Genomic DNA, 18,176 nt, shown 5'->3' with positions numbered 1-18,176 from the left:
CCTTGTGACTAACAGTTTGCAACTCCAAAAATTTAAACACTTCAAAAAGAGAGCATGAAAACTAGAAGGGCATAAAATAACAACAAACAAATAGGACTTTGAAATTTTTGATAAAAATACATACAGCAAATTATTTTTGAATACCCATTATGATTAAAGTAAAACAAAATTTATAATATGCAAATTTTTATTTAAACCAAACCCTTCAAATATTCATAACTGCTAAAACAATTACAGTTTTTAGAAACCTGACCTGTCTTTTAGACACTGGTATACCTAAGGCAAATTGTAAAGTAATTGTCAGACAGCCTGTGTTTTATTATCAATAACACCCTATATATCATGCTTAATTACAAAACTATGTATTATCCCCATAGTCTAACACAGCATGATCACTGAGATTTAACATTACTAAAGTTTTTGCATGAAGTGTTAAAGCATTACAGTCACCTGATATATATGTTACCTACATATCAACACTTTATCTTGAGTAAGATCTGACACCATGCAGTATGGTACAGAATAATTAATGTTCATACTGATAGGAAATTTTACAAATGCAGAAGTTGCTATTGAAAACCATCATGTAATTTTAGACGGCATCCTGAGGTTAGGAAAAAAAATTATAAAAAGATGGCCTATTTCTTTGATTGGAATGATCCATTTTCTCAAAGTGTTTATATATATATATTAATTCCAGTACTTAACATAGTTAAAGGCATATTTCTCCTTCAAAATGTTCAACCTACTCAATTGGCCATTTCATAATCTAAAGAACTATGGGTAAATTAAATTGTTGGTACCCACCCCCAAAATGTGGCTTAAAACAATCACCAATCAATCAATCAATCAATCCAAAATGAAAGTATCGTCACGTCATTGGTTGAATTTCCATTGTTAAGGACTTTTTTTAACCAATCATGACATTTTGGTGTAAGCCTTTGAAAATATTACCCAGAATGCATTTGCAACGATGTATTATTCCTTTTTTAGCTCACCTGGCCCGAAGGGCCAAGTGAGCTTTTCTCATCACTTTGCGTCCGTCGTCGTCGTCCGGCGTCGTCTGTTAACTTTTACAAAAATCTTCTCCTCTGAAACTACTGGGTCAAATTTAACCAAACTTTGTCACAATCATCATTTGGGTATCTAGTTTAAAAAATGTGTCCGGTGATCTGGTCAACCAACCAAGATGGCCGCCATGGCTAAAAATAGAACATAGGGGTAAAATGTAGATTTTGGCTTATATCTCTGAAACCAAAGCATTTAGAGCAAATCTGACATGGGGTAAAATTGTTTATCAGGTCAAGATCTATCTGCCCAGAAATTTTCAGATGAATCGGACAACCCGTTGTTGGGTTGCTGCCCCTGAATTGGTAATTTAAAGGAAATTTTGCCGTTTTTGGTTATTATCTTGAATATTATTATAGATAGAGATAAACTGTAAACAGCAATAATGTTCAGCAAAGTAAGATCTACAAATAAGTCAACTTGACCAAAATGGTCAGTTGACCCCTTAAGGAGTTATTGCCCTTTATAGTCAATTTTTAACCATTTTTTCGTAAATTTTTGTAATCTTTTACAAAAATCTTCTCCTCTGAAACTACTGAGACAAATTTAACCAAACTTGTCCACAATCATCATTAGGGTATTTAGTTTTAAAAATGTGTCCGGTGACCCCGCCCGCGAACCAAGATGGCCGACATGGCTAAAAAATAGTACATAGGGTAAAATGCAGTTTTTGGCTCATATCTCTCAAATCAAAGCATTTAGAGCAAATCTGATGAGGATAAAATTGTTCATTAGGTCAAGATCTATCTGCCTTGAAATTTTCAGACCAATCAGGCAACCTGTTGTTGGGTTGCTGCCCCTGAATTGGTAATTTTAAGGAAATTTTGCTGTTTTTGGTTATTATCTTGAATATTATTATAGATAGAGATAAACTGTAAACAGCAATAATGTACAGCAAAGTAAGATCTACAAATAAGTCAACATGACCAAAATGGTCAGTTGACCCCTCAAGGAGTTATTGCCCTTTATAGTCAATTTTTAACCATTTTTCGTAAATTATTGTAATTTTTTACAAAAATCTTCTCCTCTGAAACTACTAAGACAAATTTAACCAAACTTGTCCACAATCATCATTAGGGTATCTAGTTTAAATAATGTGTCCCATGACCCCGCCCACGAACCAAGATGGCCAACATGGCAAAAAAATAGTACATACGGTAAAATGCAGTTTTTGGCTCGTATCTCTGAAACTAAAGCATTTAGACCAAATCTGATGAGATTAAAATTGTTCATTAGGTCAAGATCTATCTGCCCTGAAATTTTCAGACCAATCAGGCAACACGTTGTTGGGTTGCTGCCCCTGAATTGGGTAATTTTAAGAAAATTTTGCAGCTTTTGGTTATTATCTTGAATATTATTATAGATAGAGATAAACTGTAAACAGCAATAATGTACAGCAAAGTTAGATCTACAAATAAGGCAACAGGACCAAAATTGTCAATTGACCCCTTAAGGAGTTATTGCCCTTTATAGTCAATTTTTTTACAATTTTCATAAATTTTGTAAATTTTTGTAAATTTTTACAAAGTATTTTCCACTGTAACTACCGGCCAAGTTCATTATAGATAGAGATAATAGTAAGGAGCAAAATTGTTCAGTAAAGTAAGATCTACAAACACATCACCATCACCAAAACATAATTTTGTCATGAATCCATCTGTGTCCTTTGTTTAATATACACATAGACCAAGGTGAGCGACACAGGCTCTTTAGAGCCTCTAGTTTTAATGACACATCAAAACTTTCACCTTGACCAGTCCTTTTAGACCCTACCAAATGATTTATCCTTATATTGACAACTAGTTCTGTGACATATTTGCCACTGGACATTCAGCCATAAACAATCAATAAATCATCAAGCAACATAGAGGTAATTGGCTCTGACAATAATTTTAAAAGATAAAAACATTTTAACAGCATCATTTAGAGGTCATATGAAAAAAGATCAGATGATGAATAATCTCATCATTTACAAATCATCTGCTAAATAATTTGGGTGTTAGTAATTAATTAGAGGTTGAAAATGTTAGGCATGCTAGATAGCATAAGGGGAGTAAAGGGGGTCTGATCCTGGAAATCACTAATTGTTTTGTCAGATTCCTGTATCCCGCTTATCATTGTAATTATAACGCTTGTAATTTCAAGTGTCCCGCCATACTTTGTTTCCCGTTTTCATGCACAATAATTTGACTTTCCCTGTCACATTTAGACCCCAATGAGACCTACAGTAAAGGTTCTGTTAACAAAGTAAAAAGTAATTTCCTTGTTATATTCCCAGAGTTACTTATGAAGGAAATACAAACTATAACTAAGTCATAAAAAATGGCCTTAAGCTTGGAATAGAATTTAATAAATCACTTCAAAATTATAGACATTTCAATTTTATATGAACTCCTCTGTTTTAGGGGGTTTTAGACAATTATGCTGTATTGCTATATTGGTAAAAATCCAGTATGTTTCAAGATGTTTCTGGTAGATTTTGAAGTCCCCATGCATACTTTGTAATACCTTCATATTTCATTAGTGATCTCTCAATGAAGTCAAACAAGCAAGCAAACAAATATCAACATTTCATTTCCATTCTTGTTTACTTTAAGAGTTTTTTATTTCAGTTATGTTATTTAGCATTTGGTACTAAAGATGTGGTAGGAAGAGAGTGCTGTAACCTTCACAAGAAAATTAAGGTGGGTGTATATAATATAAAACTGGGTGTAACTATTGTGGATTAATCTCTTTACCATTTCCAGTTTACTAATGCAGCATCAATTGGGAACTCTTTCAGACAAGTGTTTTTTTTCCATTTTAAGCACATGTTTTTAAACAGATATATTTGTTTATTTTCTAAGAAGACTTTTTAATGTTGCTCAGATTAGATGGATTCTGTTGATAACTTTTTTTTTATATACAATTAGCAAAAAATTAAACCAATAGAAAACACTAGTGATTTAAGTCCACTTAAAAACATCATATGTTCTGTAGAATTATTTTTACAATGAAAATGGATTTCTTGTTTAGTACAGCATTGAATATAATGGGAAGTCCCTGTGATGATAAAATAACAGGCATCACACACAATGCCAAACAGATCAGTAGGCAGAACAGGAACAAAAGATCTCATTCACATATCAAGATGAGAATGAAACATACATAGTTTGACTCATTTTCTCATATTATTCTATATTTCAAGACCTCATCGTTCAGAAATTTGATTGAGGAAACATCTTCTTCTGATCTTACCCTTTTTGCAGAATTTTTTCCAATAAACAGAATGAAGAGTTTCACTTAAAATTCCCTTATTGCAACTTCATAAACCTAATTTAAGATGGACAGAAACACAAACATGCTGTAAAATTGAGATAATTTTTTCCTCCCCTGGACGCAGTTGAAAAAGCGAGACTTATATTAGGTATTCTGTTTTTGGTGGCAGCATCAACAATGTTATGGTTTGTTAATAGGTTGGTTTATAGGGTATCAATAGTGGTAGGTCAATGATTATTTGGTATGCAGTTGTATTAGCATTGGAGCATCTCTTTTCCAAGGAGTTCTTTTGCCCCTGTCACCTCAGTCCTTTTCTATTGACTTTGAAACTTTCTCTTAGTTAACATGTATTAGTTTGTGGTTAGCTCTGTAACTGGGGGAGCCACTAGCTGAAAGTCAAGGATATTTGGTATGCAGATGTATAAGCATTGGCATATCTCATTTCAATGGAGATTATTTGGCTCTGCCCCTTCTGTCATGGTCTATTGACTTTGAATGTTTTGCATAATTTTCATTCTAAAGTTTGTGATTAGATCAGTTTGAGATGAACCACTACCCGTAATGTTAACGATAGTTGGTATGCAGTTGTATTAGCATTTGCAAGTCTCCTTTCCATGGAGATTATATGGCCCTGTCCCTCATCAGAGTTTATAGACTTTAAAACTTTTACATAGCTTACAAGTCAAAGTTTGTGTTTAGGTTAGTTTAAAGGGAACAATTTATTATAAGTCAATGGTATTTGGTATACAGTTTTACAGTGTATAAGCATTGGCACTTCTCATTTCCATTGAGGTTATGTGGCCCTGCACCTTCAGTCACGGTTCATTGACTTTTTTGCATAGTTTACATGTTTAAATTTTGTCATTTTGATTTCAACATTTGCAATATACTATCAAAATTTAAAATAAGTAAAACATATCTCTTTGTCAACAGTTTAGGCCAGGGTTTTATAATTTGTTGGTTTACGGATCCGCTGACCCTGTTTTTTCGATTTGCAGAATAATTGACATTTCATGCATTTTTATTCCCGCCGACCCTAACAAATACATTATCCCTGAAATATAAATAAAAATATCTGCTTAGTAGCATTTTTAAATGCATTTAACATTAACAGCAATGATTACATATTGTGTTGTAAAAAAATAAAAATCTAAAATTACTTATCTAAAAATAAACAATCATAACTGACCTTGAAATGTTTACGCAAATAAGTTTGCGGAACAAAACCTATGCTAAAAACCCATTACAATAAGTTTGTTTTCATTTTTTGTCATAATTCCTTAAGATTTATAATCTCATAGATGAAATGGACCCGTCCAAACGTGAAAGACATCAAATTAAGAGTAAGATATTCACAAACAAATTGGAATTTTCTTGTTTCATAGATTGAAAAAAAAAATTTGTCCATCTGGATATAAAAAACGGGAATGCATGACAAATGATGAAACTGATATCCTCTTCTTTCTAGTGGACGAGTCTACTTCGTTTTTGATACAGATCGTAAAGTCTTATTTAGGTTCGACATATTTGCAATTTTTATTTCACATGTTTTAGTGCTTGAAGCTCATTATTTGCCATGTTTCCTGAAAGTAGATAGAAAACAACGTGGAGCTGTTTTTTTTTGTTCGTGAAATGACGATTTAATTTCATGTTTGTCTGTGGACATACCCTGCTTTTTAAAAATTATATGACGATGGCATGCATTGTATGTATAAAACAGCTGAGCAATAATATTTGGAACTAATTTTAAGAAATGATGACAAAATAGCACAACATTAATGTTGTTAGTAAGCTGAAATATATATTTATTTTTTACATATTTATGTCTTGTAAGATCTTTTTTTTTTTCCGAACAACCGACCTGACTTTTTCATGTGAAAAATCTGTAAACCAACAAATTAAGATACCCTGGCCTTAATGATCATTTGTAGATTTCTTTGGAATGAAATTTTCAAACAAATTACAAATAACAAAAGAGACAAGCAAGTTATATTCCATTCTTAACAAGTTTTTCTGATGGAAATCTAGTTTTTGTCGAGCTTGCGACTTTTGTCGCAGAAAGCTCGACATAGGGATAGTGATCCGGCGGCGGCGTTAGCTAACTTCTTAAAAGCTTTATATTTTAGAAGCTAGAAGACCTGGATGCTTCATACTTTCTATATAGATGCCTTATGTTACGAAGTTTCCGTCTGTCATATGTCCATTGTCCTTGACCTCATTTTCATGGTTCAGTGACTACTTGAAAAAAAAGTCAACATTTTTTGTAATGTTAAATTCTTTCTTATTATGAGTAAAAGGATAACTATATTTAGAATGTGCGTATCTTGTAAGGTCCTCATGCCTGTCAGACAATTTCATTTGACCGCGACCTCATTTCATGGATCAGTGAACAAGGTTAAGTTTTCGTGGTCAAGTCCATATATCAGATACTATAAACAGTAGGTCTACTATATTTGGTATATGGAATGATTGTAAGGTGTACATGTCCAACTGGAAGGTGTCATCTGACCTTGACCTCATTTTCATGGTTCAGTGGTCAAAGTTAAGTTTTTGAGTTTTGGTCTTTTTTTCTAATACTATATGCAATAGGTCAACCATATTTGGTGTATGGAAATATTTTATGATGTACATGTCAGTCTCTCAGGTTTTTTTTGTCCTTGACCTCATTTTCACGGGTCATTTCTCAGTGTTAAGTTTTTGTGTTTTGGTCTGTTTTTCTTCAACTATAAGCAATAGATCAACTATATTTGTTGTATGGAAGGATTGTAAGGTGTATGTATATGTCTGTCTGGCAGGTATCATCTGACCTTGACCTCATTTTCATGGTTCATTGGTCAATGTTTAGTTTTCTTGGTTAAGTTTGTTTCTTAGATACTATAAGCAATAGGTCAACGATATTTAATGCATAAATTGATTGTAAGGTGTACATGCCTGTCTGGCATGGTTCATCTGACCTTGACCTCATTTTCATGGTTCATTGGTCAATGTTAAGTTTTCTTGGTTAAGACTGTTTCTTAGAAACTATAAACAATAGGTCAACTGTGTTTGGTTTATTAAATGATTGTAAGGTGTTCATGTATTTCTCGTTTGGTTAATCTGACCTTGACCTCATTTTCTTGGATCATGTTAAGTGTATGTGTTACTTGTACAAGTTGTAGTAAAGCTTTATATTTAGGACTATCAACATAAAATCAATGGTTAGTAAAGAAGGCGAGACATTTCAGCGTGTGCACTCTTGTTAATTTAGGATTGTACAACAGGTTGATGGGCTGTCAGCTCCAGTTGTTTCTGTTTAATAACCTACGAACTGTTCAACCAATGCATTTTAAAGTTTACATATGTTGTTACTGACAACAAAATGGAAGGGAAGTTTGATATTGATAATTTTCATTGTTGTAGCTCAGGAGTTATGGTCCTTGATTGATTTGAAATAGCTTTTTATATTGTTTCGTGCAATAACTTATAAACCTTTGAACCAGTTGAAATAGCTTTTTATATTGTTTCGTGCAATAACTTATAAACCTTTGAACCAGTTCTTATAAAATTTTGATATTTTGTTACTGATGACAAAAGGGAATTTCATTTCACAGTACATGCCCTCTAGTTAAGTTCAATAATGGTTACCTTGACAATTCAGGAAACCCTTTGCTGTCAGGTTGTAGAATATAAAAGGTTCAGGACCAATTTGGCAATAATTAACATAGAGCACAAATTTCACCCATATATTTAGCCTTTGAGTAGATAATAAGCAATAGGCAGACTTGTTAAAAATATTTGTGGTTGAGGGGTGTGTTTATATTACTTTTCTTTAAGCATTTGTGAATTAATTTAACAAGATTTTGTACAATGTTACAGTTTCTTGTTTTTTTTTCACAGCAGCAGTATATTAACTGGTAAAAAAAATGTTTTAAACAAAGATGGCAGTGTTTTCTTTAACTGCTGATTATGAAGAAATTTAGCACAGAATTATACCTTATTTATTTTTGTTTTTAGTTGGAGTTAGATGGCAGAGTATTACATTTACCAGATATAGAAGGTGTTGTTATACTGAACATTCCTAGCTGGGGAGGAGGCTGTCAGCCATGGGGAACAGAAACTGAAAATGGCAGATTGGCAGTTCCAAGGTTAGCAATAACAGACTTCAGAATTATCTGTTCTAAAAAGATCGGGGTTGGCTAATGTGCTGTATCATGTGTTTAAATTTTTTGTCTGACTTTGTGATGGATAAATCAAGGTTGCCGGTTTTATCTGAGTAACTTTCTTTGACCCTAAAGGAGTTAAAAAATCCCCTTTAAAAAAGGATTTCAACAATTTAATGATCAATCAGGAATCAAAATATTTTTTAAAACTCTTCACAATGTGTATGAAATATATGACAAGCTAGTGGCTGCTGTATTATAGATAGAAGCTTTATAAGAATTAATCAAAATGAAAACATTCTTTAAATGTTTTAGTTTTTTTTTTTAGTTTTTTTTACGGAGCTGCCTCTGTTTGCTTCAATGGAAGCTACACCACTGGGATGATAGTAAATGTTCGACTACACAAATTATTTTGAATTAAAAAAAATGTTTTGTACCATGAGATACAGCTCAATTTCAATTTTAAGCTATGAGCGGGGGTATCTGTGATAAAAAAATTACTTAACTCTTTATTGAAGGAATTTTTGCAAAGTTGCAGATGAAGTTTTATTAATTAAAGTTGAAGAAATTCAGGTTCAATTAAGTATACAAAATTTTTGTATGGGCAATTCTGATCTAGAATGTTGAATGACACAGAAAATATCAGTAACAAAGATTGTCAAATAAACATATAAATGCTTTTAAATGTAAATAATTTAAGATAAACAGAATCAAAGTTGTAAACATTTAGCACTAGAATCAGCCTTAATCTGTCATTATTTATAGCAAGCTGTTGTTTTTTTAGTTCCCATGATTCTAGGGTGAGAAAATGGGAATTTTAACTGCATATTTTTATCTTGAAGTATTCTTCCCAACATCTTTGTAAATAAATTGGCTTATTCAATTAGCTCTCTCCAAGAAAATGACATTATTAGCATTGAATTTGATATTTTTTGTTTATATTTTTAAGTGCACTATTTGTGTTATCAGATTCAATCTGTCAGTTTATATTTACTGCTTTTGATTCAGAGTATTAATAATAATTGTGAGATATGTTAAGTGCACTTTTTATTTGTTTTGGAGATGAAGCAGTTACAGTCTATGACCTAGCCCAAGGTATTGGTGGTATTGAAGTATTCAGGGGACAGTCTATGACCTAGCCCAAGGTAGTGGTGGTATTGAAGTATTCAGGGGATGTTTTATTTTGTTATTGGTTAGGTTGCCTTTTTCAGTGGACCTGTCTTAATAGTTAATATTCATATAAAAAGTGGGTCACTGTGATCTACATTTTCTGTATTAGATATAGTGGTCTCGTATTGAGTGGTGTCAGCACAAAAATATGAGAAGAATACATCTAATTTAAATAACATTAATTTAATGTGTTTATTTCATTGTAATAATTATCTCTGGGACTTTAAACGATTTCACAATCTTATCTTTTTTATGTATTTCCCACTAAAAACAGCAAATTTTATGTAAACTAGATAAATCTGCTATTTAAATGATTAATATGAATGATTCCAGTTAACTGTTTATGTGTTGAGGGCCAGGATATAGAAAATCTGAATACTGGTAGGTCAAATCAATAATAGTATGTATAACAATCAATTGTGATGCATTTCTAGTTAGCCAGTACATCCCTAAAATTTTTATGCCAAAAACCACATCAGGAGTTCAGCTTATTTTTTGTTAACTTGAGTGGACGCCTTGTTTTTATGCCCCTACGAAGCGGAGGGGGCATGAAGTTTTACCTTTGTCTGTCTGTACGTCCATAGTACCGAAATTGGTTTCTGTTCTCAAACTTTAGTTTGCCTCAACCAAATGTTATGAAACTTGTACACAAAACTTATTATCACAAAACAAAGATCAAGTTTGAATTTTGGTGGCATCACTTTTACCTTTCTTGAGTTATGCCCCTTTACAAATGGAAACATTGCTGAATTTTTTATACGCCCGTTTACGGGACGTATTATGGTATACTGTTGTCCGTCTGTCCGTCCATCCGTCGTCAACATGTCGGACATTAACTCAAAAACGCTTTAACCAATTTGCATAAAACTTTGGTGAATTGTTAATATCTATTGACGTGAGCTCCCTTTCGTTTTTTATAAATTTTAGATTTTACGTTTCCGAGTTATGGGGTTTTATTGTCGAGCCTGCAACTTTTGTCGCAGAAAGCTCGACATAGGGATAGTGATCCGGCGGCGGCGGCGGCGGCGGCGTTAGCTAACTTCTTAAAAGCTTTATATTTTAGAAGGTAGAAGACCTGGATGCTTCATACTTTGTATATGGATGCCTCATGTTACGAAGTTTCCGTCAGTCACATGTCCAATGTCTTTGACCTCATTTTCATGGTTCAGTGACTACTTGAAAAAAAAGTGAACATTTTTTGTAATGTTAAATTCTCTCTTATTATAAATAGTCGGATAACTGTATTTGGTATGTGCGTATCTTGCAAGGTCCTCATGCCCGTCAGACAGTTTTCACTTGACCTCGACCTCATTTCATGGATCAGTGAACAAGGTTAAGTTTTGGTGGTCAAGTCCATATCTCAGATACTATAAGCAATAGGTCTAGTATATTGTGGTGTATGGAAGGACTGTAAGGTGTACATGTCCAACTGGCAGGTGTCATCTGACCTTGACCTCATTTTCATGGTTCAGTGGTTATGGTTAAGTTTTTGTGTTTTGGTCTGTTTTTCTTATACTGTATGCAATAGGTCTACTATATTTGGTGTATGGAATGATTGTAAGGTGTACATGTCTAGCTGGCAGGTGTCATCTGACCTTGACCTCGTTTTCATGGTTCAGTGGTCAAAGTTAAGTTTTGAGTTTTGGTCTTTTTTTCTAATACTATATGCAATAGGTCAACTATATTTGGTGTATGGAAATATTTTATGATCTATTTGTCAGTCGCACAGGTTTTATATAACCTTGACCTCATTTTCACGGTTCATTGCTCATTGTTAAGTTTTTATACGACCGCAAAAAATTTTTTGTGGTCGTATATTGGTATGACGTTGGCATCGTCATCATACTGCGTCGTCGGAAGACACATTGGTTTTTCGCACTCTAACTTTAGTTTAAGTGAATGGATCTCTATGAAATTTTACCACAAGGTTCAATACCACAAAAGGAAGGTTGGGATTGATTTTGGGGGTTATGGTACCAACAGTAAAGGAATTAGGGGCCAAAAAGGGGCCAAAAACAAGCATTTTTGTAACTTCCAGACATAACTTGTGTGTTAGTGTATGGATATCTCTGACATTGTACCACAAGGTTCCATATCACAAAAGGAATGCTGGGATTGATTTTGGGGGTAATTGCCTCAAAATTTTAGGAATTAGGGGCCAAAAAAGGGGCAAAAAACAAGCATTTTTCTTGTTTCATGACAATAACTTGTGTGTAAGTGTATGGATCTTTCTGAAATTGTACTACAAGGTTCCATATCACAAAGGGAAAGCTGGAATTGAGTTTGGAGGTAATTGCCGAAACGTTTAGGAATTGGGGGCCAAAAAAGGGGCCAAAAATAAGCATTTTTCTAGTTTCCAGACAATAACTTGTGTTCAAGTGTATGGATCTCTCTGAAATTGTACTGCAAGGTACCATACCACAAAGGGAAGGCTGGGATTGATGATGGGGGTAATTGCCTCAATATTTTAGGAATTAGGGGCCAAAAAGGGGCAAAAAACAAGCATTTTTCTAGTTTCAGGACAATATCTTGTGTGTAAGTGTATGGATCTTTCTGAAATTGTACTACAAGGTTCCATATCACAAAGGGAAAGCTGGGTTTGAGTTTGGGGGTAATTGCCCTAAACTTTTAGGAATTTGGGGCCAAAAAGGGGCCTAAAAACACATTTTTCTAGTTTCCAGACAATAACTTGTGTTCAAGTGTATGGATCTCTCTGAAATTGTACTGCAAGGTACCATTCCACAAAGGGAAGGCTGGGATTGAGTTTGGGGGTGATGAATCATAAGGGGGTTCAAAAAATTTGGGGGGGGGGGATTTTTTTTTTTTTTCTTTTTCTTTTTTTCTTTTAAAATTTTCCATTTTAAGTTGGTTATTTCTGATTTATATTTAAAAGCAAATAATAATGATATGGTAGGAGATACACACCAAACAGGATGTGTAAATTATTATATAATAAGTATTGTGCAATAGCAAGAAATTTTCAATTGCGCAGTATTGCACAATAGCAAGAAATCTTCAATTGCACAGTTTTGCGCAATAGCAAGAAATCTTCAATTGCACAGTATTGCGCAATAGCAAGAAATACCCAATAGCACAATATTGCGCAATAGCAAGAAATTGTCAATTGTACAGTATTGCGCAATAGCAAGAAATATTTAATTGCACAGTATTGTGCAAAAGAAGATACTTCGTATAAATTGCTTATTTCTTGACCAATTTCAGTGGGGTTTTATTCTTGAATTCTTGGGTTTCTTTAATATGCTGAATCTAACCGTGTATTTAGTTTTTGGATTTTGGGCCCCGTTTTTAAATTGGTCCACATTGAGGTCCAAAGGGTCCAAAATTAAAGTTTGTTTGATTTCATCAAAAATTGAATTATTGGGGTTCTTTGATATGCCGAATCTAACCATGTATTTAGATTCTTAATTTTTGGTTCCGTTTTCAAATTGGTCTACATTAAGGTCCAAAGGATCCAAAATTAAACTTAGTTTGATTTTAACAGAATTGAATTCTTAGAGTTCTTTGATATGCTGAATCTAAACATGTATTTAGATTTTTGATTATGGGCCCAGTTTTCAAGTTGGTCCAAATCGGGGTCCAAAATTAAACTTTGTTTGATTTCAACAAAAATTGAATATATGGGGTTCTTTGATATGCTGAATCTAACCATGTATTTAGATTTTTGATTTTTGGGCCGCGTTATCAACTTTGTCCACATTGAGGTCAAAAGGGTCCAAAATTAAACTTTGTTTGATTTCATCAAAAATTGAATTCTTGGGGTTCTTTGATATGCTGAATCTAACCATGTATTTAGATTTTGGATATTGGACCATAATAGGTGAATGTCCAATTTAAAAATTTTTAAGTTCTTAGACCACATTCATTCTGTGTCAGAAACCTATGCTGTGTCAAATATTTAATCACAATCCAAATGCAAAGCTGTATCAAGCTTGAATGTTGTGTCCATACTTGCCCCAACTGTTCAGGGTTTGACCTCTGCGGTCGTATCAAGCTGCGCTCTGCAGAGCATTTTATTGTGTTTTGGTCTGTTTTTCTTAAACTATAAGCAATAGGTCAATTATATTTGTTATATAGAAGAATTGTTAACTGTACATGTCTGCCTGGCATGGTTCATCTGACCTTGACTTCATTTTCATGGTTCATTGGTCAATGTTTAGTTTTCTTCGTTAATGTTAAGTTTATGTGACAGTTGTAATAAAACTTTATATTTAGGACTATCAACATAATATCAATGATTAGTAAAGAAGGCGAGACATTTCAGCGTGTGCAGTCTTGTTCATTAAAAAAAGGGGGATTTTCCAGTTTTCGGACAATATCTCAAGAATGCTTTCCCCAACTTGCAAGAAATTGTGGTGAATTGTTTATATCTATTGACATGAGCTCTCTTTGGATTTTTATATAGTTTAGATCATACGTTTCCGAGTTACAGGGTTTTATTCATAAAAAAGGGGGATTTTCCAGTTTTCAGACAAAAAATCAAAAATGCTTTCAGCAGTTCTTATGAAACTTTGGTGAATTGTTTATATCTATTGATGTAAGCTCCGTTTAGAATTTTATAAATTTTTCATTTATCATTTCTGAGTTATGGGGTTTTATTCATTAAAAAAGGGGGGATTTTCCAGTTTTCGGACAATAACTCAAAAATGCTGTCAGCAGTTCTCATGAGACTTTGGTGAATTGTTTATATCTATTGATGTAAGCTCCCTTTACATTTTCATAAATTTCTAATATGACATTGAGAATTAATTGAACTTTATTTGTTTATAGTCTGACAACAGATTTACTAAGTATTGCGCAACAGCACAGTGTATTGCACAACAGCAAGAAATCTTTAATTGAATATAAATTCAATTCATATAACCAATTTCAAGTTCTTTGACTACATTTATTCAGAAACCTATAATATGTCAAATATTTAATTACAATCCAAATTCAGACCTGTATTACGCTTGAATATTGTGTCCATTTTTGCCCCAACTGTTCAGGGTTGGACCTCTGCGGGCATATCCAGCTGCGCTCAGTGAAGCAGTTTATTCATTTCTGTTCTCTATCTTAAGTTTGCCTCAACCAAATGTTATGAAAATTATACACAGTGCTTATTACCACAGAACTCAGGTCAAGTAAGAATTTACAAATTTGGGTAGGATCACTTTTACTGTTCTTGAGTTATGTTTCTTTATAATGTTATATGCAAGAGGGGGCATCATCTGTGTCAAATGGACACATTACCCATTTATTTTAAGCATAATTCACTTTTTATAGGATTAAATACATTTTGTCTAGAGGTTATTTATGTGTAAACTTTAGCCGATTAACTCCCTAACTGAATAAAAGTCTGAAGGACTTATATAGTTTTTGAGTCAATGGCCAAGTTTACACATCAGGTAACAGATAGGCTAATTATATAGGAATATGTTGGTTCTAATCTTTTGACATAGCTTCTTTATAACATTGAGGGGGCGATTGAGATCAATAATTGTTTATTCCTAAATTTGTGACTCAAAAGGTTAAAACTTGAACCACAAAAGATAAGACTACAGTACTAAATGTTTGGCATGCAGGTGTCTTATCATTGACACATCTCATTTCCAGGAAGATTATTTGGTCCTGCACCCTCAGTCATGGTCCATTAACTTTGAAACTTTTGCGTTAAAGTTTCTGATTTTGCCATTTGAAGGGGTACCACTTATGGTAAAACAATGATATTTGGTTTGCAGTTTTATAAGCATTGGCACATCTCTTTCCTATGGAGATATCTTGTTCTTAACCTTAGTCATGGTCCATTAACTTTGAAACTTTTGCATAGTTTATAAGTAACTGTTAAAGTTTCTGATTATGCCATTTGAAGGGGTACCACTTATGGTAAAACAATGATATTTGGTTTGCAGTTGTATAAGCATTAGCACATCTCTTTCCCATGGAGATATCTTGTTCTTAACCTTAGTCATGGTCCATTGACTTTTAAACTTGTGAGTTGTTTACAGGTTAAAGTGTTCCCATTTAAATTTCAACATTGGCATTATGCTGTAGAAATTACATACAGGCAAGACATATCTCTGTGTGAACAGTTTATTAGGGACTAGGAGGGTTGTCCTATAGTGATCAGTCTGTCCGTCCGTCCGTCCGTCCCTAACAAATTGTGTATCTAGAGAACCGTTATAATTTCATACTTTATACTTGACATGTATATTAACCAACACCAGAGGGTGTGTCATAATGTTTGTACAACTTCCTAGGTCAAAGTTCAATGTCAAAAACTTTGGTTTCAGTTGACAACCCCATGTCCTATGGTAAAGATCGTGTTCGCTCTATATCTTGAGAACCGTTATGATTTCAAAGTTTACACTTGACATGTATATTAACCAACACCAGAGGGTGTGTCATAATGTATGTACAACTTCATAGGTCAAAGGTTAAGGTAAAAAACTTTGCTTTCAGTTGACAACCCCATGTCGTACGGTACAGATCATGTCCGCTCTATATCTTGAGAACCGTTATGATTTCAAAGTTTATACTTGACATGTATATTAACCAACACTAGAGGGTGTGTCATAATGTATGCACAACTTCCTAGGCCAAATATAACACTTTAACTAAATAATATAGATTAAATCACTCTCAGCATATAACGAGACTATGTAATAACAAAAAAATGCTTCATATCAGCTTATCCATACAAATTTTTTACCACATGTTATTTACAGCAGGGCCCACGGAGATGGCTCCTATCTCAATGATGTCTAGTTATGTCTGTTGGAGGGCAAACAAAAAAAGGTTTCTTTTTTATGCCCCTGCGACAAAATATGGAGAGGTATAATAATTTACCCCATGTCCATAATCTGTTTGTCCGTCTGTCCGGATATAGATACATGGTTAGTCCAGCTATCTTCTACACTTTTTGAGCTGCAACTTTAGTATTTTGTAGGATGTTTTTACACATCATAGAGGTGTGCATGTCCACAAGATTTAGATTTTTATGCCCCTGCCGTAGAGGAGGGGGCATTAAGTTTTACCCTTGTCTGTCTGTAACATGCGTACGTCCGTACGTCCCAAAAATGTTATGAAACTTATACACAATGCTTATTACCACAAAACACAGATCAAGATTGAATTTTGGTTGCGTCACTCTAACTGTTCTAGAGATATGCCCCTTTAAAATTGGAAAAATTGCAAAATTTTTAGTTTCTGTTCTCTAACTTAAGTTTGCCTCAACTAAATGTTATGAAACTTATACACAATGCTTATTAACACCAAATACAGATTAAGTTTGAATTTTGGTAGCATCACTCTAACCGTTCTAGAGTTATGCCCTTTATAAATGGAAAAATTGACAAAAATTTAGTTTCCGTTCTCTAACTTAAGTTTGCCTCAACCAAATGTTATGAAACTTATACACAATGCTTATTACCACAAAATAAAGATCAAGTTTGAATTTTGGTGGGGTCACTTTAACCATTCTCGAGTTATGCCCCTTTATAAATAAAAAAATTGCAAAATTTTTAGTTTCCGTTCTGTAACTTAAGTTTGCCCCAACCAAACATTATGAAACCTATACACAATACTTATTACCTTAAAACTCAGATCAAGTACAAATTTGGGTAGCGTCACTTTTATCGTTCTTGAGTTATGTCCCTTTATAATGTTGTATGCAAGCGGGGGCATCATCTGTGTCCATGGGGACACATTCTCCATTTATTTGGTACTAGCTGCATAAAGAGATCATGGTTTGTCTGGCTATCTCCTCCTACAGTTTTTGAGCTTCAGCTTTAATATTTTGTAGGATGTTTTTACACATAATAGAGGTGTGCATGTCCACAGGATTTTTTTTTTTTTTCAAATATTCCCAAAACGCCCAGTATTTTGACTTACTCATTTTTTGGTACTAACTACATAAAGAGATCATGGTTTGTCTGGCTATCTCCTCCTACAATTGGACTTACTCATTTTTTGGTACTAACTGCATAAAGAGATCATGGTTTGTCTGGCTATCTCCTCCTACAATTTTTGAGCTACAGCTATAATATTTTGTATGATGTTTTTACACAGGATTTTGATTTTAACCGGATTTTCGAAAGAAAAATCAATTATTGATTTGGGGATGTATGGTGAGCAGGCGAGCAGGCAGGCAGGGGGGCAGGTGGGCAGCTGCAAAACAGTGTCCGTTTATTAACGTGAAAACACTTTGACAAATTTTTTTCAAATTTAGATATGTTGTTTTCTGTGAAGGTCAAGTTCAATTTTCACAATTTTAGCTTTTCTCGTTGTTGAGTTATAGCCCTTTCCCAAGAATTCAATTTTTTATGAAATTCTTATTAATTACTCCATTCTGTTCAAAGGGAAATAACTCATTTTTTAAAAGATTTTTAAAAGACATTGTATGAATGATAAATGACATTTTTGATTTTTTTTTCTTTTCTTTGTTAAATTGTTTGAAGAATTTTGTGGTAGGTTTGTTTGTTATTCTGTATAAACTAATTTTCAGAATGCTATATTTATAAAAAAAAAATTGATGAAGTGAAC

The 18,176-nt window shown here is 33.5% G+C and overlaps 1 protein-coding gene across 1 annotated transcript in view; it reads left to right on the top strand.

Annotated features, from left to right (window-relative positions):
* Positions 1-18,176, top strand: part of LOC127710246 (diacylglycerol kinase epsilon-like) — a 65,856-nt gene that overhangs the window by 34,033 nt on the left and 13,647 nt on the right. Inside the window, exons 7-8 of the mRNA XM_052216016.1 lie at positions 3,681-3,752; positions 8,320-8,450. Of these exons, the coding sequence (XP_052071976.1) occupies positions 3,681-3,752; positions 8,320-8,450 (203 nt within the window). The remainder of the gene's footprint in view (positions 1-3,680; positions 3,753-8,319; positions 8,451-18,176) is intronic.

The sequence above is a fragment of the Mytilus californianus genome, unplaced genomic scaffold (genome assembly GCF_021869535.1).
Source record: "Mytilus californianus isolate M0D057914Y unplaced genomic scaffold, xbMytCali1.0.p SCAF_7, whole genome shotgun sequence".
Classification (NCBI taxonomy): domain Eukaryota; kingdom Metazoa; phylum Mollusca; class Bivalvia; order Mytilida; family Mytilidae; genus Mytilus; species Mytilus californianus.
The sequence above is the reverse complement of the archived record's forward strand: the minus strand, read 5'-3'. Positions and strand labels throughout refer to the sequence as shown.